Source organism: Salvelinus sp. IW2-2015, unplaced genomic scaffold (assembly GCF_002910315.2).
Source record: "Salvelinus sp. IW2-2015 unplaced genomic scaffold, ASM291031v2 Un_scaffold437, whole genome shotgun sequence".
Classification (NCBI taxonomy): Eukaryota; Metazoa; Chordata; class Actinopteri; order Salmoniformes; family Salmonidae; genus Salvelinus; species Salvelinus sp. IW2-2015.
The window spans coordinates 8,728-33,932 of NW_019942554.1; the positions used below are offsets into that span (position 1 = coordinate 8,728).

Consider the following 25,205-nt stretch of genomic DNA (forward strand, 5'->3'; position numbering starts at 1 on the left):
GAGACAGGAGGGGGAGGAAAGCAGAGAGGGACAGGGAGGGAGACAGGGAGGGAGGAAAGCAGAGGAGAGGCGGGGAGCAGAGGAAACAGGGAGGGGTAGCAAGAGCAGGGAAGAGCACAGGGAGGAGGAGGGAAAAGCAGAGGATGAGGACAGGGAGGGGGAGGAAGCAGAGGAAGAACAGGGGGGGTGTGGAAGAATGCAGAAGAGAGGACAGGGAGGGGGATAGGTAAGCAGAGAGAGAGGACAGGTGAGGGGCTGAGTGGAAAAGCAGAGGGAGAGACAGGAGCGGGGAGGAAAGGGGAGAGGGGGAGGAACAGGATGAGGGGGGAGAAGGGGAGATGGAGGGGATGGTTAGAAAGCAAGAGGAGGGAGGGAGGAAAGCAAGAGGAGTGTAAGGGAGGAGACAGGGAGGGTGGAGCGGAAAGCAGAGCGAGAGGACAGGGATTGGGGGAAGGAAGAGGGAGGAGAGCAGAGAGACAGGGAGCAGGAGTAGCGGGAGGGGGGAGGAAAAGCAGAGAGAGGACATGGAGGGGGAGGGAAAAGCAGAGAGAGACAGGGAGGAGGGGAAAGCAGAGGAGAAGGACAGGGAGGGAGGAGAAAGGCAGAGGAGAGGGAACATGGGTAAGGGGGAGAAAACAGAGAGAGGACAGAGAAGGGGGAGGCAAAGATGCGCAGACGGAGTGGGACTAGGAATGGGGGACGTGGGAAAAGCAGAGAGAGGACAGGAAGGGTGGCAAGGAAGAGAGAGGAGAGGACAGGAAGGGGAGGAAAGCAGAGGAGTGGGAGGGCGACAGATAAGGGGGGGAGGAAGTCATGTAGTGTGAGAGGACAGGTAAATGGGGGAGAAAGCAGAGGAGAGCGCAGGGGGTGCAGGAAAGAGAAGGAAGAGAGACAAGTGGAATATGAAGGGGATTGGAATGAGACCGAGAGGAAGAGAGTACAGGAAGGGGAGGAAAGCAGAGGAAGAGGACAGGAAGGGGGAGGGAAAGCAGAGAAGACGGAAGGGGGAGGAAAGCAGAGGAGAGGACAGGAGGGGGAGGGAAAGCAGAGAGAGGACAGAGGAGGGGGGGCCAGAGGAGAGGACGAGGTGGAAGGGGGGGTAATGAAATGCAGAGGGAGGACAGGGGAAGCGGGGAGGAAGCAGGTAGGATGAGCGAACAGGGAGGGAGGAAATCAGAGAAGAGGACCAGGAGGGGGGAGGAAGAGTCAGAGGAGAGGTGATACAGAGAACTAGACAGGCTCATCCCCTCTCCTCCCCACCGTCATCCCCTCTTCATTACCTCCCCAGGCCCAGCTAGAGGCCCAGAGGGCGACGGGGGAGTTCCAGAGGGCGGTGGAGATCCTGCGGGCGGCTAAAGAGACCATCGCCCTGGCAGAGGAGAGACTCCTGGAGGAGGACAGCAGACAGTTTGATTCAGCCTGGCAGGAGATGCTCAACCACGCCACCAACAGGGTGGGTAAACACACAACTCTTGGTCCTGGAAAGCCACAGTGTGTGCAGACTATGAACGATTGGGTTTGTTAGCTTGCTTAGCTTGATTAGGCATTTGTAGTAGCAATGGTCATCAAAATTGTTAAAAGGTTTAAAAACAAGTCTAATAAATACAACAGTTGGACAATGGATGAAGATACTCCAAACCTTTAGAATTTTTTAAATACATCAGATATTGGTGGAATTATAGGACAAAAAAACATTTTACTGGCACAGACAAATAGTGAATGGAGTTCAGGGATTTTTCTGACCATAGTTCTTGTGTGTTTTGCTTGTTTTAGTGTTGGTCAGGACGTGAGCTGGGTGGGCATTCTATGTTGTGTGTCTAGTTTGTCTGTTTCTATGTTTCTATGTTTGGCCTAATATGGTTCTCAATCAGAGGCAGGTGTTTTGTGTTGTCTCTGATTGGGAATCATATATAGGTGGCTTGTTTTGTGTTGGGGTTTGTGGGTGGTTGTTTCCTGTCTCTGTGTTTTCTCTGCACCAGCTAGGACTGTATCTTTTTGTTATTTTGTAATTGTTAAGTGTTCACTGTTTATCAGTATTAAATATGTTGAGCACCAACTACGCTGCGTCTTGGTCCGATCCCTGTTACACCCTCTCTTCTCGTGAAGAGAGGGAAGGCTGCCGTTACAGGTGGGAATTCAGGTGTTCAATTTATTGTCACATTTAACTTTTTTTTTAATGCACTCAAATATACATTTTATAATGGTTTCAGGTATTTAAAAAAAATCATGTTGTTAAAATAAATAAAGTTATGTGCCTCATTTGCATAAATACACCGGGTTCATTTGTGTTTATATGAATAAGTTAACTAACCTAAAGGGGTGAAATAGGGCTGCAGCCACCAAAAACCTGGTCTGTCTAGGCCTACCTGCACTCACAAGCGCTGTCTCGACTGCCTCATTAATTACTGTTGTTGTCACGTTCTGTTGCATTATTCAACAAGTGTGTCAATAGCAGAATACCCTCAGATAAAAAATCAACAGGCTTAGCTCTAGATTACACCTATCTATACATACTTTACATTGTTTGCAAGATCAGACATAATACTACTATAATCTGAGTGTTCATTTCAGGAAGTTGCTTTCATTTCAGCGCATCTAATTTGTAAACATTTCAACTCCATTAAATTATGACTTTTTTTAATTGCACAAAAAACAGCCACCAAAATTAAGTGATCTTTCTTCTCTTTCTTGTGATGTAAGTGTAGAGACGGTGCGTTAAATCTGCGACCAAGCTTTTCCGTTCTTATATAGATGCAACGGAAAGACAATGTATTCCATTGAGCCCATTTTAGCCATTACCAGTGTGTTTGACTGGTCATTACAAACGTTTCTGCGATCGTAACGTTAACGGGAAAAAACAAATGGCACAAGGAAGAGTGGGAAAGAATTGCCAGAGTAAATGAAAGCAATCAATCCAGCAAGATATAAGAGACAAGTAGATTTTGCACCCCTCAAACACAGGAAATAAACGGCTGACAAAGACAGATCCTCAGGTGGGCGGGGCATGCGCGTCGCTATTAGTAGTAGTAGTAGCTTGATCTTGGTGGAATAGATCAAAGCACACACACCAAAGACTGACTGCTAGACTGACTCTGCCACCCTATTGGCTGTTGCAGGTGATGGAGGCGGAGACGACGAGGACTCGTAGCGAATTAGAGCACAGAAAGACGGCGAACCACTACAACGCCTGCATCAGTCATATGAGACAGCTGGAGAAGAAACTAAAACGCACCATCAACAAGTCCAGGTGTGTGTGTGTGTGTGTGTGTGTGTGTGTGTGTGTGTGTGTGTGTGTGTGTGTGTGTGTTGTGTGTGTGGTGTGTGTGTGTGGTTTTGTCCTGTTAATGTGAACTGGACCTAGCTGAAAAGAAAAAGCGATAACACACACTCACCGCCCTATCTTGGGCCTCTCGTTGCTAAATGTGAATTGACATGGCAGATGTTGGCCGGTAGGCACTGTGCCTGCAGATGTATGAGTTTTGGAGCGTAAGTGTAGGTATGTGTGTGTGGATTGTATGTGTGTGTGTGAGTATTTTGGCAGGCGTATAGGTGGTGTGTGTGTTTGTACTGTGTGTGAGTTTGGGCGAAGTGTGGTTCCTAAGGGCCTGTGGAATGTTAGCAGCTGTTGGAGCGTGGAAGTGTTGATTTTTCCAGAGTTCATGGTTGCTATGACGACTAATACAGCGCCCTGAAAGAACTACTGACTCAAATCTCTCTCTTTCGGCTCTCTCGCCTTCTCCTCTCCTCGCTCTCTCTCTCTCGCCTTCTCTCTCCCCCGCTCTCTCTCTCGCCTTCTCTCTCCCCCGATCTCCACCTGCAGGCCATATTTTGAACTGAAGGCAAAATACTACCTACAACTTGAGGTATGTACAGTGTTTATTGTTGCCATAGATACACAACAAGTTGTTTTTGTGTTGTAACACCCTGTGTGTGTAACGTCCCTACTTTCTTCTCTCTCTCAGCAACTAAGACGACACGTAGACCAGTTTCAGGCCAAGCTGACCGTTGCCAAGGCAGACTACCGCACAACGCTGCGTAACCTAGAGACCATCTCCGAGGAGATCCACTCCCGGCGACACTCCATCACCATGGGAACCAGAGGGAGGGGCGTGGGGGCTGAGGGGGAGGGGGGAAGTGAGGACATCACCAACTTCAAGATGGAGTCAGATGGACTGTCCAGTGAGTGTCACACACACACATACGTGCACACAGCCAGGTTTTAATGTATACATCTTTGTGTATGTTAATTTGTGTGTATTTTCCAGTGGCATCTGTGACGTTTGATGAAGGCGGTAACGGTGGTGGATCAGAGGAAGAGACAAAAACACACTCCTCTTCCTCCTCCTCTTCTCCCTACCCCTCCACCCCTCTGGACCTGCCCTGCTCCTACCCCTCCTCCTCTTCTCCCTACCCCTCCACCCCTCTGGACCAGCCCTGCTCCTACCCCTCCTCATTCTCCACCCCCTCTGCCTACCTCTCCCCCTGCCCGTCCCTCATGTCCTCGTCCTGTCCCAGTGCCATGGAGGGACCCAGTCCTGGCGGCTGGCTAAGCCCAGCGTCGAGGTGTGGATCTCCTCTCCTCGGCCCCCGCTCCCAGTGCAGTGGAGCCTCCTCCCCAGACTGCGACCAGGAAAGAGGTGTGTGTGTGTGTGTTCCGGTGACTTTGTGTCTATAAATGTGATAATTGTTTGGATTATTGTTGGGCTACTGTTTATAGGATTGTATGTTAGAAAACAAGTTTATTCACCATTAACTCTGGGCTTTTGTGTGTGGTGTGTGTGTGTGTGTGTGTGTGTGTGTGTGTGTGTGTGTGTGGTGTTGTGTGTGTGTTGTGTGTGGTGTGGTGTGTGTGTGTGTGTGTGTGTGTGTGTGTGTGTGTGTGTGTGTGTGGTGTGTGTAGTGGGAACAGAGGCAGAAGGGCGCAGAGCAGAAGTTGGAGGCAGGTCTAAGTAAGCTGACCCTGACAATAACACACCCACTGCATCCTGGGAACGACGACCCCAAGGATGACCCCAAGACGACCTCCAGCTCCGCCACTACAACCCATATTCCCAACCTCACCATCCTCCAGACCAACAGCGCCTAACGGACAGACAGCTTCACCTCTTACCCTTGACCCGTGACTCATGACCTTTAAGCCTGAACTCTAACTCTGAGCCTTTCTATGAACTTCAGTAACATTACAATGTGTTTTATTCACTCCAGGAACAAATCTGGAATTACACCCTATTCCATGCATAGGAGATAAGGAATAGTGGCAATAGGGTGCCATTTTGGATCTTGCCCAGAACTGATCTGGAATAACCTGGAAGGGGAAATTAACTTGGGGATTGTGGGGGATCATAGCCACGCAAGTCTATTGTCTACACCTTAAAACACTCCGAATGAAGGAAGGGTGTGAAAGAGACATTGCTATGGCCCGATTCTCCAAAAAGGGTGGACTTGCACACTCACTGTCATGGATTTAAAAGCTGTTGATTGGTGTAAGCTGGCGGGAGTTTCCACTATTGTGACATGTTGGAATGACCCTGGAGAGAGATATGTAAATATGGCTGTTGAGCCCCCGGCCCCCCTGATCCCACAACGTGTGTGAGGGGCAGAGGTTACCCTGGTCTCAGCGAGTGTGCTTGTGTGTCAGAGGAACAGCATGTTACTGCAGTTTTTCTGCCTCACATAGACTGACTGGGGTTGTTTGCAATTACTATGTGTTGTACATGTTTGTGTGTGTCGCTATGCGTGGTAGGTAGGGCGACAGTGTGTGTAGAGACTGTTTCAGTGCAGTTGTAGTGTTGGTGTATTACTCCTGTATGGTGTATGGGGAGAGCACAGTCTGACTCCAGTAGAGAGAGAGTCTATATTTATGCTCTGTGTCTCTGACCTACACTATGTATCTGTTCTTAGAATAAAACACGTCCTGACACTTCATTGTGTGTGTCTGTGTGTGTCTGACACTGACGCACTGTAGCCTCACAAACAGGAACCTGCCCCCAACACACTCACACACTTTAACCCCAAAGTCACCATTGTGTCACTCCCTCAATGCTAATGGATGTAAACAAACACTACCTGACACACACACACTGGCGAGAGAGTTTTCTTCCTGCTACTCTCTCAGCTGGTGCAGTGTTATCTCATGACTTGAGTCAGAGTTCTCAGACTCCCTGTCTGTGTGTGTGCACTTTTCTGGGCTGGAATCCAAACCGGATCTGCCTATCCCAAATCAGTCAGTTATTCCCTGTCTCAGTCCTAAAAGGCCTGATAGAGGCTGCACAACCTAATCATTAGGCTGGCCACAGCTAGGAACCATATCTCAACCTAGGCGATAAGGGCCTTAGCGGGCAATCCCCAGAGCCTAGTGCCTATGCTGCCCAACTCCTTCTCAACCTAACATGCTCAACCTTAGACATTATAAGGATAATCTCTCCTGTCTGGCAAGGCCTAGGTTAAATCCTTCACAGACTCCTACCAACGTCCTAGTACTATAGTCTGGTACTAGGTCCCTTTATTCCAGAATGTATGATTCCCAATTAATTAATCAGATTCTCAAAATCCTCAATTGATCAAATGAATTAGAAGTAAGACTCTTTGATGACTCCAGGTTTGGAACATCAAAGCAAAGTTGATTCCATTTCTAGTTTATTATAAAAATTCATGCCAACATTATAAATGTAAATTCAAGATACCCTCAGGGCTTTCACCTAAACCTCCTTAGGGCTTCACTATGCCAATATCATTTTATGAGAAACACTTTTAATAACAGGAAAGTAGTCTTACCTTCTAAAACAATACAATAGTTTCTAAAGGTTTCTAAAAGGTGAAAAAGGTAATAAATAAATACAAATAGATATATGAATTAAAAAAACTCTAATCATACAACTACAATAATACAAAAATAATGGTTAAAAAAGCAGTCTTCAATAACAGCTAATTATTCCTATCCTCAACTGAACATCAATACCCGTACTAAACTCCTCTACTCAGTACATACCCCAACTCATAGTATTTTCCATAACATGTTTATTTCATCAACCCAGTCATAGTTTATTCATTTTCAACAACTCTCTGAATGTTCTTTTATTTCATCAATACAGTCATAGTTCCATCCATTTCATCAACACTTCTCAATTCCTTTCTTTCCCCATCAACTACCAAACCACTCTCTACTTTGATTGTGTATTTTGTGTGTCTGTCCTTGTAATATCTGGTCCCAAGCTGGTGTGTATTTAGGTTCTGGAAGACCTTATAAGGACTTCCCATGAATTCATGTTTGTGTGTGAAAGTAATTCTGTGGGTGTGTATGTACTGCGTGGGTGTGTAGCCATTAGCCTGTGTGTGTGTTGTGCCAGCTGTGACCTTGAGTTTGTGTGTGTGCGTGTGAGTGAATGTGCACATGGTATTCTGTGTGTGTGTGTGTATGTAAAACTGTTAGCGAATGGAGAGTGTGTTGTGAACTGCTGTAACCCTAAGGATGAGGAGAGATGACCAGCCTCAAGGTACGAATGTTGAGAATTTGGACTGTGACCATTGAACTCGTACTCATCGGTCCTCTATAATAAGTCAGAAGTTCCTGGGCACTGGTCATTCTGCCATGTCCCTCCGTGTCTACCTGGCAGTGGTGGTTGCTGTTCTCCATCTGTCCCCGGTAATGTTAACCCGGGCTGGGGACAGGACAGAGGGGACTCCCGGTCCATCTTACGTGGGCCCGGCAGTCTATGAAGGGCACCAGGTGATTTTGAACCCAGAGCCGCACGTGCCTCTGTCTCGGGCGCGCGGCGCTCGAGCCAATGATGAGGAACCTGAAGGTCTATGAGGAGCAGGCCGCGGGGCAGCGGAACAGGTAGTACACTGTGGGACTGGGAGATGGTCTTCTCTTTCAATTAATAGAACTAGATTTGTTAATGCAGGGCTGGAACAAAGCCCGCATACCCTGCAGATAAGCTCTCAAGACTGGATAAGACTTGCCTTTGACAAGGAAGGATAAAACATCAGTCTGAAGTTCTTGATTAATAGCTTTACAGCTCCATTTACCCCTTTCTATCACATGTTATGTTCCAATCCGTAGTCCATCACAACACACAAGAGATCACAACCTCCACATCCCTCTCTCTCTCTTTGTCTCTCTCTTTCTAATTCAAAAGGATTCATTGCATGGAAAGTGTTATACATTGCCAAAGCAAACATGACACTCTCTCTGACTCTCTCTTCCAGGGGGCTCAGATCATAGTATTTCCAGAGGACGGTTCCATGGGTTCAACTTCAGTCGTCTGTCCATCTCTGGTTACCTAGAGACCATCCCTGACCCACTGACGGAGGACTGGAACCCCTGTACACAGCTGACAGACACAATAACACTGAGGTATACGCACGCACGTGCACACACCTTTACTTACCACTGTGGATCCATGTCTAATGTCATCAATGTTAATGTGTGTTCTGCCCTGTTCTCTCTCAGGTCCTCCAGAGTTTGAGCTGCATGGCTCGACGTCACCAACTATACCTGGTGGCCAACATGCCTGACCTCCAGCCCTGCCCTCTGACCTCTCACCCCACCTGCCCCCCCGACGGGCGCTGGCAGTTCAACACTGATGTAGTCTTCAGGTTGGTGGTAAATGGTTGTTTCACTTTTAAACATGTTTCTTGATCCTGTGAGAAAATAATGCATTGTACAGGGAGAGCTTCAGTACTCCGAACCTCTTGGAATAGGGGCAATTACATGATATTGCATTTTGTATTGATTTCCTAAAGCTTTTTAGAGTTATACAGAAGTGATTGGAATCATGTTTTTGCTTTATTGTTAAGAAGAGCTTTCAACCATTCTCAACCATCAACCATTCTCTATAGGTCTTAAAAAATATATTTTTAAAATTAATAATTGTATTATTTTTACAAAGGACTTGGGTTATATAGATGAAAATACATTTGGTTTTCCCATTCACTGCAGGTCTGATGGTTCCCTGGTGGCTCGCTACCACAAACAAAACCTGTTCTTCGAGAAGGAATTTGATACCCGCCAGACTAGAGTGGTGGAACCTTGACACGCCGTTCGCCGGACAGTTTGGAGTGTTCACCTGCTTTGACATCCTGTTTCACGACCCTACTGTCAGACTACTGGAGAAGGTACACAAAGTCGCACAATGTTTCATTATGGATGCAAATGAATTCATCAAAAGTCTTAATGTTTGTCTTCCTCTCTCTCAGGGTATCAGACAGATGATCTTCCCCACGGCCTGGATGAATCTGCTTCCTCTACTAACAGCGGTTCAGATCCAGAGAGCGGTCAGTCTGGGAGCTAACGTCACTCTGCTGGCGGCTAACCTCAGGCATGACAGCAAGGCTATGACGGGCAGCGGCATCTTCACCCCTAGTACTTCCATCTATCACCACGCCTTCCACCACCCTGGGGAGCCAGAGGAGGGGAAGCTGCTGGTGTTGAGGATACCTGTACTGGACAGTGACTGGCTGGCAACACAGAAGCAGGCAAAGAGGCAGGGGGAGACAGGAGGAAAGGGTGAGGCAAAGGGGCAGATAGGAGGAGAGGGTGAGGCAAAGGGGCAGGGGGAGACAGGAGGAGAGGGTGAGGGTGAACCTCTCTCTGCTTCTCTTCCTACCCTCTCTCCCAATCCCTCCCCATCCCCCTCTCACTTCATCTCCTCTATGATGTGTGACCCATTCTCCTTCGTCCTGCTGCATGGTTCAGAGGGCCAGCTGACTGTGTGTGACGGTCCTCTCTGCTGCCATCTGCAGTACCGACGGTCCCCACAGGGTGGCAATACGGAGCTCTATGCTCTAGGGGCATTCGCTGGCAATCACACGGCTGATGGACACTTCGCCATGCAGGTAGGGAGAAACATTTACATTACACGCATGCATTACAACCAGGGGTAGGGTCAAATCCATTTAAATTCCAGTCAATTCAGGAAGTACACTGAAATTCAAATTCAAATTTTCTTCAATGCTTCTTAATGAGGAAAATTCGGAGATTGGTTAACTTTCTGAATTGACTGGAATTGAAATGGAATTGACCCCAACTCTGATTACAGCTTACATTTGGAACTGGTAGGGATCCTGCCTTGTGCATACTTGCAATGTTTTACATTTTTTATTTAAGTCTTCAAGTTCCTTTCAGTTTTAGTCATTTAGCAGATGCTCTTATCCAGAGCTACTTACAGATGCAATTAGCAATTAGTGCCTTGCTCAAGGGCACATTGACAGATTTTTCACCTAGTCGTCTCATGGTATCAATGATTGATGATTAACCCATCACCCTCCAGGTGTGTGCGTTGGTCCGGTGCTCGGGGTCAGAGGTCAGCTCCTGTGGAAAGGGAGTGGAGGAGGCAGAGTCTAGAGTGGACTTCCGGTTGGAGGGGAAGTTCGGAACGCGTTACGTTTACCCGTCGTTGCTAGGTAGTGGCATGGTTGTAGATCGACCCGACCGGATCGAGAAGACCACAGACGGTCGAGTGACCATGGAACACTCAGGGATGTCCGTCGGACTGGTGACCGCATGTCTCTACGGCAGAGTGTACGACCAGGACTAGGGTGTGTGTGTGAGTGTGAGAGCGAGAGAGAGAGAGAAAATAAAGTAAATATATGTTCTCCAACCTCTTTGTTCTCTGTACCGTTTCTGTATCATCTAAAGCAGCTATCCCCAAACTGGGGTACAGGGGTACGCCAAATAATATGTGATTCACTTTTTAAAAAAGAAATATATATATATATACAGTTGAAGTCAGAAGTTTACATACAGTTAGGTTGTAGTCATTAAACCTCTTTTTTTCAACCACTCCAAAAATGTCTTGTTAACAAACTATAGTTTTGGCAAGTCGGTTAGGACATTGACTTTGTGCATGACACAAGTAATTTTTCCAACAATTGTTTACAGACAGATTATTTCACTTATAATTCGCTGTATCACAATTCCAGTGGGTCAGAAGTTTACATACACTAAGTTGACTGTGCCTTTAAACAGCTTGGAAAATGACAGAAAATTATGTCATGGCTTTAGAAGCTTCTGATAGGCTAATTGACATCATTTGAGTCAATTGGAGGGGTACCTGTGGATGTATTTCAAGACCTACCTTCAAACTCAGTGCTTCTTTGCTTGACATCATGGGAAAATCAAAAGAAATCAGCCAAGACCTCAGAAAGAAAATTGTAGACCTCCACAAGTCTGATTCATCCTTGGGAGCAATTTACAAACGCCTGAAGGTACCGCGTCCATCTGTATAAACAATAGTACGCAAGTATAAACACCATGGAACCACGCAGCCGTCATACCGCTCAGGAATGAGACATGTTCTGTCTCACTAAAACCAACCACCCTCCCACCAAACCACCCACTCACCAAGGCATCTATAAAAGTAAGTTAAATAGGAAAGAAAGACAGAAACAAACAGTAATAGAAACAAAAACTATGGGAAAAAAAGTTAAATAAAAATGATTATTAGCACAAATGGCCACTAGAACAGACATGACTGCTTACCAAACTATTCAAGTTACACTAAGTAAAAGACAGGCTCTCCACATGTTCTATTAATTAATGGAGACCAGGTTAAGTCTAACTTTTGTCAGGACCCATGCACAGTGTACCTAACCTTCTCCAGAGGCAGAGATTACATCACCTCCTTAACCTACTGCATAAAGGAGGGTGATTTTGCAGACTTCCAGTGAAAGAGGACAAGGCGGTGAGCTACCAGCGAGGCAAACGCTTACGCATTTGCCTGATGCATGGTAGCATTCTGGTCTAGGAGAAGTACCCCAGAAATGGCAGTGACCCGGGTTGGGGCTAACAGTTGTATTACACATATGTGAGAATGCCTCAAAAATGGGGTCCGATAGGCCACTCAAAGACTGGCATGACCAAAACATGTGCCCCACAGTCGCTGGACTCTGGTGGCATCTCAAACACTTCGGGTCAACATTTGAGTATATTTTTGCCAAACTGCCATTTGAGTAATGGAGACGGTGCAAAACCTTAAACTGAATCATCCCATGCCTTATGCAAAATGATGATGTGTGAATACACTCAATACTTTGTTGCCATATATCATCGGGTAGCTCGCCACCTATGTCTTGCTCCCATGCAGATTTTGTATTTGCAAAGGAAGACAGATTAATGTTCCGTATTATGTCGTATAGTCGGAAGATTGTGCCCTTCAGATAAGGGTTAAGATCTAAGCACCACTCGACTGAACACTTAGTGGGCTCGAGTGGAAATGAAGGGAAATGTTTTTGGGCAAAGCTGCGAGTTTGCAGGTATCTAAAAAAGTGGGTATTGTGAATATTATGGTCAACCCCCAGAGTATCGAATGAGACGAATGTGTTATCAACAAATATGTCACAAAAAAACGGACCATTCCTATGCCAGAACTGGAATGCCGTGTCAATCTGTGATGCTGGGAAAAGATGATTAGATGTTAATGGAGAGAAGCCGCTTGCTTGTTTAAGGCTAAAGTGACTTCGGAATAGGGACCAGATTTTAAGGGAGTTCTTAACAATGGGATTCAAAACATGGGTGTCAATGTTAATTAATGGGCAGTGGGGAGCACAGGAGCGAGACCGGAGAAGTTGGAAGGCTTGACTGTAACTCTATGATAGCCCAAGTTGGGCCGACCTTGTTTTCTAGTGTAGAAACCCAATAAACACATTTAGATATATTTGCTGACCAGTAATAGTGTAAAAAATTGGGAAGGCCAGCCCGTCTGCAGGCTTAGGTCTCTCTAGATATACCTTTCTCATTTTTGGATTCGACTTATTCCAAATGAAGTTGGAAATGCAGCTGTCCAGTTGTTTGAACATCAACTTTGTCAGAAAAATGGGAATAGTTTGGAATAAGTACAAAAACCTAGGTAGTACAGTCATCTTAACATAATTAATGCAACCTGTTAATGAAATGGGAAGAGACGACCACCTTATGAAATCCTGCTTGGTGCGCTCCAGGACTGTTTTGAAGTTATGTTTAAACAGAGCCTTAAATGAGCATGTGACCTTTATCCCCAAATAAGTAAAGACCTGATGCTCCACCTTAAATGGGAAATTGGCATACCCAATTCCTTCTGCTAACTGATTAATGGGGAGGAGCACACTTTTTGTTAGTTTTAACTTATAACCAGAGAATGTCCCAAAATCTTGTTTCATGTCAAATCAAATCAAATCAAATGTATTTATATAGCCCTTCTTACATCAGCTGATATCTCAAAGTGCTGTACAGAAACCCAGCCTAAAACACCAAACAGGCAAGCAATGCAGGTGTAGAAGCACGGTGGCTAGGAAAAACTCCCTAGAAAGGACAAAACCTAGGAAGGAACCAGGCTATGAGGGGTGGCCAGTCCTCTTCTGGCTGTGCCGGGTGGAGATTATAACAGAACATGGCCAAGATGTTCAAATGTTCATAAATGACCAGCATGGTCAAATAATAATAATCACAGTAGTTGTCGAGGGTGCAGCAAGTCAGCACCTCAGGAGTAAATGTCAGTTGGCTTTTCATAGCCGATCATTAAGAGTATCTCTACTGTTCCTGCTGTCTCTAGAGAGTTGAAAACAGCAGGTCTGGGACAGGTAGCACGTCCGGTGAACAGGTCAGGGTTCCATAGCCGCAGGCAGAACAGTTGAAACTGGAGCAGCAGCACGGCCAGGTGGACTGGGGACAGCAAGGAGTCATCATGCCAGGTAGTCCTGAGGCATGGTCCTAGGGCTCAGGTCCTCCGAGAGAGAGAAAGAAAGAGAGAAAGAGAATTAGAGAGAGCATACTTAAATTCACACAGGACACCGGATAAGACAGGAGAAGTACTCCAGATATAACAAACTGACCCTAGCCCCCCGACACATAAACTACTGCAGCATAAATATTGGAGGCTGAGACAGGAGGGGTCAGGAGACACTGTGGCCCCATCCGATGATACCCCGGACAGGGCCAAACAGGAAGGATATAACCCCACCCACTTTGCCAAAGCACAGCCCCCACACSACTAGAGGGATATCTTCAACCACCAACTTACCATCCTGAGACAAGMCCGAGTATAGCCCACAAAGATCTCCGCCACGGCACAACCCAAGGGGGGAAGATCACGTCAGTGACTCAACCCACTCAAGTGACGCACCCCTCCTAGGGATGGCATGGAAGAGCACCAGTACGCCAGTGTCTCAGCCCCTGTAATAGGGTTAGAGGCAGAGAATCCCAGTGGAGAGAGGGGGGAACCGGCCAGGCAGAGACAGCAAGGGCGGTTCGTTGCTCCAGAGCCTTTCCYTTCACCTTCACACTCCTGGGCCAGACTACACTCAATCATATGACCCACTGAAGAGATGAGTCTTCAGTAAAGACTTAAAAGTTGAGACCGAGTCTGCATCTCTTACATGGGTAGGCAGACCATTCCATAAAAATGGAGCTCTATAGGAGAAAGCCCTGCCTCCAGCTGTTTGCTTAGAAATTCTAGGGACAATTAGGAGGCCTGCGTATTGTGACCGTATGTACGGCAGGACCAAATCGGAAAGATAGGTAGGAGCAAGCCCATGTAATGCTTTGTAGGTTAGCAGTAAAACCTTGAAATCAGCCCTTGCCTTAACAGGAAGCCAGTGTAGGGAGGCTAGCACTGGAGTAATATGATCAAATTTTTTGGTTCTAGTCAGGATTCTATATTTAGCACTAACTGAAGTTTATTTAGTGCTTTACCCGGGTAGCCGGAAAGTAGAGCATTGCAGTAGTCTAACCTAGAAGTAACAAAAGCATGGATTAATTTTTCTGCATCATTTTTGGACAGAAAGTTTGATTTTTGCAATGTTACGTAGATGGAAAAAAGCTGTCCTTGAAACAGTCTTGATATGTTCGTCAAAAGAGAGATCAGGGTCCAGAGTAACACCGAGGTCCTTCACAGTTTTATTTGAGATGACTTTACAACCATGGCATCCATGTTGGTTTGTTCATCTGAATTGAGGCAGGGGATGTCCAGAGTGTCTAGAAATGCATGCATACAAGATGTGTCAGGATGAGCCTCTGACGAGTAAAGAGCAGAATAGAATTGCTTAAATTGGTTGTTGATTTCTTTGGTATTGGTGAAGTTAAATCCGCTGCAAAACAGACTTCAGGTATGGTGCTGCTAGCAGCGGACTGTCCAAGCTGGTGAGATAACAACTTGTCATCTTTCTCTCCGTGTTCAGAGAATTTTTGCCTCGACTTAAACAGAAGCTTCTCCGTTTGTTTGGTGGAAAGATTGTCAAATTCCGATTGGTGTAGCAGTCTCTCTTTGTAGAGTTCAGGAGTTGGAGAAGAGGCATATCTGTTGTCCACATCTAGAATGAGTTGAGATTGCTCCGATAAGAGTTTGGTGTGCTGTTTGTTGTCATACTCTGTGTATGAAATCATTTGAAGTTTTAACGACTCCCACACAGTGAGACACGTCAGGGGTGAAGTTGATCTGTAGATAGACATTAATGTGAGTTGATATGTATTTTTTAAAGGCACTACAGGATAGTAGTAGTGGGTCAAGTCGCCACGCGTGTTGTGACACAGTACTGTCCGGAAAGCGGATATCTATCTGGACAGGGCTACGGTCTGAGAGAATGATGCTGTGATATTGGCTATTAGTTACAAAAGGAAGAATTCTATTGTCCAGCAGGAAAAAGTCAATACTAGATTATGAGCGGTGGACTGGAGAAAAAAGGAGTGTTGTTTAGCAGTGGGATAGCTCCTCCTCCATAGATCAGACAAATTAAAGGATTCTAGAAATGAGTTGATCACTGAACCTGATTTAGAAATGACATTGTTGGGCTTCGGTCTGGATCTGTCTAGACTTGGATGTAATACACAATTGAAATCTCCGCCCAATATCAAATGATGAGAGTTAAGGTCAGGAAGTGTTGCGATGAGGTCAGAGAAAAATTTTGCGTTATAATAACCTGTGTGCTAAACAGTTTCTCCAACACTATGATATATCTGCCATTAATATCTGAAATTATTTTGGAGGAGACAAACAGGGTGCCTTTTCTGATAAGGATGGTTGCCCCTCTGGCCTTATTTTTTTTTAAATTTAACTAGGCAAGTCAGTTAAGAACAAATTCTAATTTACAATGACGGCTTAGGAACAGTGGGTTAACTGCCTTGTTCAGGGGCAGAACGACAGATTTTTACCTTGTCAGCTCGGGGACTCAATCTAGCTACCTTTACGGTTACTGGACCAACGCTCTAACCACTAGGCTACCTGCCGCCTTAGCGCCAAAGTTGGAGTGAAATATTTGGTCTACACATCCTCTCTTTAGTATATCATGGTCGCTGGACCGGAGATAGGTCTCTTGGAGAAAAACGATGACTGGACTTAAGATGAGCATACACTTGGCTAAGCTTGACCACCTGGTTAATTTCTTTCATGTTCCAGCTGCTAAAGCATGTGGAGCCTAGAGTATGTGAATTAGGCATAGTCATAGTAATCATAGTCATAGTAATCATAGTAATCATAGTCATAGTAATCATAGTAATCATAGTCATAGTAATCATAGTAATCAGAAATGAATGTTAGTACAATAACATGGCCAGTGTGCTGAAAGGTCAGAATAACAAAATATAAAGAAAAGAAAAACAGAGTGGTTGAAAATGAGTTTTAATGACTCCAACCTAAGTGTATGTAAACTTCAAACGAGTTTTAACCTCTTTAGCGCTAGGGGTCAGATTTTTTTTTTTTCATAACCTTTACTTAATACCCATCCCGGATCCGGGAGCATCCTCGTCAAAAAAGCTGACTAGCATAGCCTAGCCTAACGGGACAGGGATATCATATAATATAATTTTCATGAAATCACAAGTCCAATACAGCAAATGAAAGATAAACATCTTGTGAATCCAGCCATCATTTCCGATTTTTAAAATGTTTTACAGCGAAAACACAATATGTATTTATATTAGCTAACCACAATAGCCAAACACACAACGGCATATTTTCACCATGTTTCCACCGCATAGGTAGCTTTCACAAAACCCACAAATAGAGATATAATTAATCACTAACCTTGAACAACTTCATCAGATGACAGTCTTATAACATCATGTTATACAATACATTTATGTTTTGTTCGAAAATGTGTTCATATTTAGAGCTACAAAAATACTGGTTTTAACATTGCGACACGCTCATCCAATCCCAATAGCACCAAGCACCAAGAATATTACAGCAGCAGCACACGTGAAAACACATAAATACTCATCATAAAACATTTATGAAAAATGCATGGTGTACAGCAATGAAAGAAACATCTTGTGAATCCAGCCATATTTCTGATTTTAAGTGTTTAACACGAAAACACAATAATATATTTCTATTAGCTCCTACAATACGCCAACACACAATGCCATTTACTCCCCGCCAAAATAGCTTTCACAAAACGACAAAATAGAGATAAATTAATCACTAACCTTGAACAACTTCATCAGATGACAGTCTTATAAATCATGTTATACAATACATTTATGTTTTGTTCGAAAATGTGCATATTTAGAGCTGCAAATCGTGGTTATACATTGTGAATACGTAGCAACAATTCACCAAATCTCGGAGATATTTTGGACAGCACCTAATCTAATCAAGAACTCATCATAAACTTTACTACAAAATACATGTTGTACAGCAAATGAAAGATACACTGGTTCTTAATGCAACGCTGTGTTAGATTTTTTAAAAATAACTTTACTACAACATACAAAATGCATTATTGTGAGACAGCGCTCACCTATTCTCCGCCGAGTTGGAGTCAACATATTACACAGAAATACGAATCACATCATAAATTGTGTCTTACTTTTGCTGAGCTTCCATCAGAATGTTGTGCAAGGAGTCCTATTTCCAGAATAAATCGTTGTTTGTTTTAGAATGTCCATTTCTTCTGTCGAATTAGCAACCTTGGCTAGCATTGTGGCGGAAATGCCCTTCATCTCTTGGCCAAAGAACGGAAATTCCAAAGTCCAATAAACGTTGAATAAACTCGGTTGAAAAATCCTACTTTATGATGTTCTCTCATATGTATCAAATAAAATCAGAGCCGGAGCAATTCGCCGTTATACCGAACGCTTTTCAGAAGACAATGTCGAGGTCCCCACGCGCCGTCGAAAACAAACAAAATACCGGACCTGTAACTCCAAAAGCTCTTATTCGGCCTCACATCAAGCTAGACACCCCATTCAACCTTCTACTGCCTGTTGACATCTAGTGGAAGGCGTATGAAGTGCATACATATCGATAAATAAAAGCCAGTTGAATAGGCAGGCCTTGAACAGAGCCTCGTTTTCAGATTTTTCACTTCCTGTATGGAAGTTTGCTGCCAAATGAGTTCTGTTTTACTCACAGATATAATTCAAACCGTTTTAGAAACTTCTGAGTGTTTTCTATCCAATAGTAAAATATATATGCATATTGTATGATCTAGAACAGAGTACGAGGCCATTTAATTTGGGCACGATTTTTTCCAAAGTGAAAACAGCGCCCCCTATTCATAAAAAGTTAAAATAATGTTCCAAGGTAAACTGACATTTTCTTTGGCCCAGATCGTAGAATATGCATATTTTTACAGATTAGGATAGAAAACACTCCAAAGTTTCCAAAACTGTCAAAATATTGTCTGTGAGTATAACAATACTTATTCTGCAGGCGAAAACCTGAGAAAATCTAACCCGGACGTGATATATTTAAAAATAAATCTGTGTTTCCTGGCCCGTCTATCCTCCATTTAAAGGGGTATCAACCAGATTCATTTTCCAATGGCTTCCTCAGGCTGTGACCAGGCTTTAGACATAGTTTCAGGCTTTTATTTTGAAAAGTGAGCGAGATGTTTCAAAAGTATTCAGGTGTCCTCTGAATAGGTCCTGCGCGCGAGAGAGGGGCTCCCCATTTTCCTTTTCTCTCTTAAAGAATAGGTTATGGTCCGGTTTAAATATGATCGATTACGTTTGTTAAAAACAACCTGAGGATTGATTATAAAAAACATTTGACATGTTTCTACGACCATTACGGATACTTTTTGGAATTTGTCGAACGGAACAAGGCTTTGGTTTTCTAAACATAATGCGCAACCCAATGCGTTTTTTTGTGATAAAAGTAATATTTATCGAACAAAAAGAACATTTGTTGTGTAACTGGGAGTCTCGTGAGTGGAAACATCCGAAGATTATCAAAGGTAAGCGATTAATTTTATTGCTTTTCTGACTTTCGTGACCATGCTAATTTGGGGCTAGCTGTTGTAGCATTGATTGATACACTCACAAAAGCTTAAATTTCTTTAGCTGTAAAGCATATGTTCAAAATCTGACACGATAGGTGGATTAACAACAAGCTAAGCTGTGTTTTGGTATATTTCACTTGTGATTGCATGATTATAAATATTTTATGCATTTGGCGCCCTGCAATTCTAGCGGTTGTTTAGGAAAGTGATCCCGTAAAAGGGATCCGTAGCGCAGTGAAATTAACTTACTTGTATCCCATAGTCCTGCTTACAAGCAAAAACTAAAGCAGGGAGTACCAGTGCCTCGCTCAATATGGAAGTAGTCAGATGACGCAGATGCTAGCATTGCTAGCACAGACTGGAATATGTTCCATGATTCATCCAATGACATTGAGGAGTATACCACCTCAGTCACCGGCTTCATCAATAAGTGCATCAACGGAGTGCCAAAGTCTAGGACCAAAAGGCTCCTTAACAGCTTCTTCCTCAAGCCATAAGATTGCTGAACAATTAATCAAATGGCCACTCGGACTGTTTACATTTACACCCCCCCCCCCCTTGTTTTTATAATGCTGCTACTCGTTGTTTATTATCTATGCATGATCACTTTAACAATACCTACATGTACAAATTACCTCGCCTAACCTGTGCCCCCTCATATGGACTCGGTACCGGTACCCCCTGCATATAGCCTCGTTATAATTATTTTATTGTGTTACTTTATTATTATTTAAACTTTTTATTTTTTGTAAATATTTTCTTAAGGGCTTGTAAGTAAGCATTTCACGGTAAAGTCTACACCTGTTGTATTTGGCGCATGTGACAAATAACATTTGATTTGATCAGATGATACGGTGTCCCGTCAAGTGGAATAGGCACCTTCTAAAGTAAACAATCCCAGAGCCCCTCTCTTGTAATCTTATCAATTTTACCTGTTGCATTGACATATGATCTTGTGACATCAACTAGTCAAAATATAAAATCTGCTGTTTAATAAATCTGCTAGAAAATTCTGTGCAGGCTAGCTTATCAGCTCAATATTCGGTACAAAAAACATTTACTTGGATCTACTTCAATTCTGGACACAGTTCCACGTAATGGAAACATATTGTTTTAGATGACAATACCTTCTTGCTTAAATCCCTGGTGCTACCCAAACTATAGATTTGAGTAATAATAATGGCAAATGGTCAAAAACATCTCTTAATTATTCATACCTCTGTCCCAAATGTTCACACTGTGTCCTTTACAGCCTGTTTGAGTTCATTGAGTACTGGCGGCTATCTATTTGTCTACAGGAAACTTCTCTAACCCAAACAATGCTCAATCCCTCTGTTCATCATGTGACCTTGTATTAAAACATTTACTTATTCAAGTTACAAAGACATTGCATTATTAGAGTGCTATCTGAAAGCCACTAATATTACCATTCACTTTGTTAAGTTCACTACTCTCCATATGTTTCCTTCAACTAGGACTCAAGACCCTCTCAATCACTACTGCTAATACACACGGATCACTCTCATACAATGTTCTGCTTTCACCCCTATTGTATGGTTTAAAACAAAACAAACATGATAACTTTTTCCATATTGGAAGGCATTGTTTTCATTTTAGTCTACCCTAACAATGCTACTCTTAATATTTATTATCAATTTCTGTTGAATATTCACTTTCTACTTCACACTTATTAAATGTCTACTATTTTTAAGATGAACATGTAATGTGCAAATGTATAAAATGCACCGGTCAATTCAGAAGGGAAGAGAAAACATTTCTGTGATCAACTTTCACTATAACTGGGCTGGCACTGTCTATTAGTCCCCTATAGATGGGCTGGCACTGTCTATTAGTCCCCTATAGATGGGCTGGCACTGTCTATCAGTCCCCTATAGATGGCTGGCACTTGTCTATAGTCCCCTATAGATGGGCTGGCACTGTCTATCAGTCCCCTATAGATGGGCTGGCACTGTCTATCATCCCCTATAGATGGGCTGGCACTGTCTATTAGTCCCCTATAGATGGGCTGGCACTGTCTATTAGTCCCTATAGATGGCTGGCACTGTCTATCAGTCCCCTATAGATGGGCTGGCACTGTCTATCAGTCCCCTATAGATGGGTGGCACTGTCTATTAGTCCCCTATAGATGGGCTGGCACTGTCTATCAGTCCCCTATAGATGGGCTGGCACTGTCTATCAGTCCCCTATAGATGGGGTGGCAGGTAGCCTAGTGGTTAGAGCATTGGACTTGTTGCAAGATCAAATCCCCGAGCTGACAAGGTAATAATCTGTCATTCTGACCCTGAACAAGGCAGTTAACCCACTGTTCCAAGGCCGTCATTGAAAATAAGAATTTGTTCTTAACTGACTTGCCTAGTTAAATAAAGGTAAAATAAATAAAAAATAGATGGCGTGCTCTGCCCACAATAAGTCTCTACCTAGCAAGTTAAACTCTAGTACCCATTAGACATTCATACATTGTTACTTTATCAAATCTAGTAACCCATTATACTATTAATTTCTCTCAATACTTCTTACAACACTTACGTACGTCTATGTGTACACACATACACTACCGTTCAAAAGTTTGGGGTCACTTAGAAATGCATTTTTTTGTCCATTAAAATAACATCAAATTGATCAGAAATGTAGTGTAGACATTGTTAATGTTGAAAATGACTATTGTAGCTGGATTGTTTTGCGGTGTTTTGCTGGTACTATTTAATGAAGCTGCCAGTTGAGGACTTGTGAGGCGTCTGTTTCTCAAACTAGACACTCTAATGTACTTGTCCTCTTGCTCAGTTGTGCACTGGGGCCTCCCACTCCTCTTTCTATTCTAATTAGAGCCAGTTTACACTGTTCTGTGAAGGGAGTAGTACACAGCGTTGTACAAGATCTTCAGTTTCTTGGCAATTTCTCGCATGGAATAGCCTTAATTTCTCAGAACAAGAATAGACTGACGGGTTTCAGAAGAAATGTATTTGTTTCTGGCCATTTTGAGCCTGTAATCGAATCCACAAATGCTGATGCTCCAGATACTCAACTAGTGAAAAGAAGGCCAGTTTATTGCTTCTTTTATCAGAACAACAGTTTTCAGCTGTGCTAACATAATTGCAAAAGGGTTTTCTAATGATCAATTAGCCTTTTAAAATGATAAACTTGGATTAGCTAACACAACGTGCCATTGGAACACAGGAGTGATGGTTGCTGATAATGGGCCTCTGTACACCTATGTAGATATTCCATTAAAAATCAGCTGTTTCCAGCTACAATAGTCATTTATAACATTAACAATGTCTACACTGTATTTCTGATCAATTTCCACTCGTTCAATTTGCAAAGAAAGGAATCTATGAAAATATAACCCTAAACGTTGTTTCAAACAGTCAAATCATGTTCGTATTCATTCCTCAGAGATCCTACAACATAACCAGACTTCACTTTATTATTAGGGGTGTAGTATATCCTATAGGACACCAAATTTGGTCAGAGAGCGACGCCTTCATGGTACGCCGATGACACGAGCGGTCTTCACTTGATCGACTGTAAGCTCCAATCTGGGTCAAACAAAGCTAGGTAGATAGCCAATGAGCCCGTGTCTGTCGCAAAATGTAGCTGGTAACCTTGTGCAACAGCAAGCCTTTTCCTTTTGGACAAAAATTATAAAAATATGGAGAGTTATGAAGTTATGAAAACTGGGTGTTTTGCAAATGTCTAACTTATAATATGGCTACTAATACTGGAAAAGCTAAATCAAAGTGCAAGTATACAGATTTCTAAACCATATGGTCTAAACCATATGACCCAGATGGTTTTTTGGGGTCACGTTTAAGGAGCTCCTTTAGCACCTCGGATTCAGTGACCGCCTGCAGGGAGAAACTTTGTAGCGGGGCAGGGGGAAAAGAGGGAGGAGCGTCGGGGCTAGTCACATTAGAAGGGGTGGGAGATGAGTAAATGTTGTACGGGCAAGGAGGCATGGCTGGGTCAAATAGGAATCCTGACTTAATGAAGTGGTGATTAAAGAGCTCAGCCATGTGCTTCTTGTCAGTAACAACCACATCATCATGCTTAAGCGACATAACACAACCGAATATAATACCATATTATAGTAGGTCTATAATGCTACTGTTACACCAAAACACAGGAGGTTGGTGGCACTTTAATTGGGGAGAACGGGCTCGTGGTAACAACTGGTGTAGAAAACGTGGAATGGTAACAGATACAGTGCATTCGTTAAGTATTCAGACACCTTGACTTTTCCCACATTTTGTTACGTTACAGTCTTATTCTAAAATTGATTAAATTGTTTGTCATCTGCCTTTTACTGAGGAGTGGCTTCCGTCTGGCCACTCTACCATAAAGGTCTGATTGATGGAATGCTGCAGAGATGGTTGTCCTGGAAGTTTCTCCCATCTCCACAGAGGAACTCTGGAGTTCTGTCTGAGTGACCATCGGGTTCTTGATCACCTCCATGACCAAGGCCCTTCTCTGACGTCTCAGTTTGGCTGGGCAGCCAGCTCTAGGAAGAGTCTTGGTGGTTCCAAACTTCTTCCATTTAAGAATCATGTGTGTTCTTGGGGACCTTCAATGCTTTAGAAATGTTTTGGTACCCTTCCCCAGATCTGTGCCTCGACACAATCCTGTCTTGGAGCTCTACAGACAATTCCTTGGTTTCTGTTCTGACATGCACTGTCAATTGTGGGACCTTATATAGACAGGTGTTTGCCTTTCCAAATCATGTCCAATCAATTGAATTTACCACAGGTGAACTTCACAATTATCACAACACGTACAGTAGGTTGTAATATAAAAAAAATGTCTGGTATGGCTTCCCCAGTGATTTTACCCACGCAACACTACTGTTTTTATAGCATCCAAAATATTTTTTACAATTGAGGAGTGCCAAGATGGCTTCAATACAGCGTGGTAGAGAACAGCAACCACCACTGCCAGGAGGACACGGAGGGACATGGCGGAATGACCAGTGCCCAGGAACTTCTGACTTATTATAGTCAACCTCCACATCCCTCTCTTTGTCTCGGTTTTTCTAATTCAAGCTGTATTGAAGCGTGGTGGCATCAATACAGCGCCCCCTGTCAGTCATCCAGGGTGTATACACATCATTGGTCCCAACCCACGTTTTGACAACTGAATGGGAACATGCCTGCCTGCCCTCCCTACCATTTGAGTGATGCCAAATACATTTTATTGACAACTAAGATATGTGCTAACTGTGAATAAGTCCTTCAAGTGCAGCATAGCGATCTAGCAAAGTGATTCACATTTCTTGCTAGCTAACAACTGCACCTCTAGCTGTACCCATGCGTGAGTGAACCTAAAAGGAACTTCAGGGAGATAGCCCATACTAGTCACCTCCACATCATGCGCTCACAGACGCCATAATGGGCAGATACAATGTTGCATCCTCTAACTATCTCCATGTTATTTATAGTGAGCTGCTGCCCCGTAGATGTCATGCTGCAGTACTGCATGGGCTGACACAGGATAACACGCCCTCAAGACCAGCCAACATTGTTTTAGAGAATTTGGCAGTACATCCAACCGGCCTCACAACTGCAGACCATGTGTAACCACACCAGCCCAGGACCTCCACACCTGGCTTCTTCACCTGCTGGATTGTCTGAAGGGGGGGGTGCTGAGGGGGATTCTGAGGTGTATTTCTGTCTGTAATAATGCCCTTTTTGTGGGGGGAAAATCATTCTGATTGGCTGGGCCTGGCTTCCCAGTGGGTGGACCTGGCTCCCAAGTGGGTGAACCTATGCCCTACTATGGCAGCACCTCTTTCTCGTCATGTGAAATCCATAGATTAGGGCCTAATTTATTTATTTTCATTGACTGATTTCCTTCTATGAACTGTAACTCAGTAAAATTTTTGAAGTTGTTGCATATTTTTTTCAGTATATTTGTTCAACGAATCGTTGAACTCGTACTCATTGGTCCTCAATCTATAATAAGTCAGAAGTTCCTGGGCACTGGTCATTCCTCCA

At 43.7% G+C, this 25,205-nt stretch overlaps 1 protein-coding gene and 1 pseudogene across 1 annotated transcript; both read left to right on the top strand.

Annotated features, from left to right (window-relative positions):
- Positions 1-1,249: 1,249 nt before the first annotated feature.
- LOC112068326 (SH3 domain-binding protein 5) lies at positions 1,250-5,923 on the top strand. Its single transcript, XM_024135432.2, has 6 exons — positions 1,250-1,453; positions 3,117-3,247; positions 3,821-3,863; positions 3,963-4,179; positions 4,266-4,651; positions 4,919-5,923. Exons 1-6 carry the CDS (start codon positions 1,430-1,432, stop codon positions 5,084-5,086), a joined length of 969 nt encoding a protein of 322 aa, XP_023991200.2. The 5' UTR covers positions 1,250-1,429; the 3' UTR covers positions 5,087-5,923.
- A 1,642-nt stretch (positions 5,924-7,565) lies between these two features.
- Positions 7,566-10,601, top strand: LOC112068323 (biotinidase-like; annotated as a pseudogene).
- Positions 10,602-25,205: the final 14,604 nt, after the last annotated feature.

What these genes read in the sequence shown, in the direction of transcription:
- LOC112068326 (XM_024135432.2), top strand. Translation starts at nt 1,430, where the DNA reads ATGCTCAACCACGCCACCAACAGG. An exon ending in CGCACCATCAACAAGTCCAG is followed by an intron (nt 3,248 to 3,820) that starts GTGTGTGTGTGT and finishes CTCCACCTGCAG; the next exon opens with GCCATATTTTGAACTGAAGG. An exon ending in GGAGTCAGATGGACTGTCCA is followed by an intron (nt 4,180 to 4,265) that starts GTGAGTGTCACA and finishes TGTATTTTCCAG; the next exon opens with TGGCATCTGTGACGTTTGAT.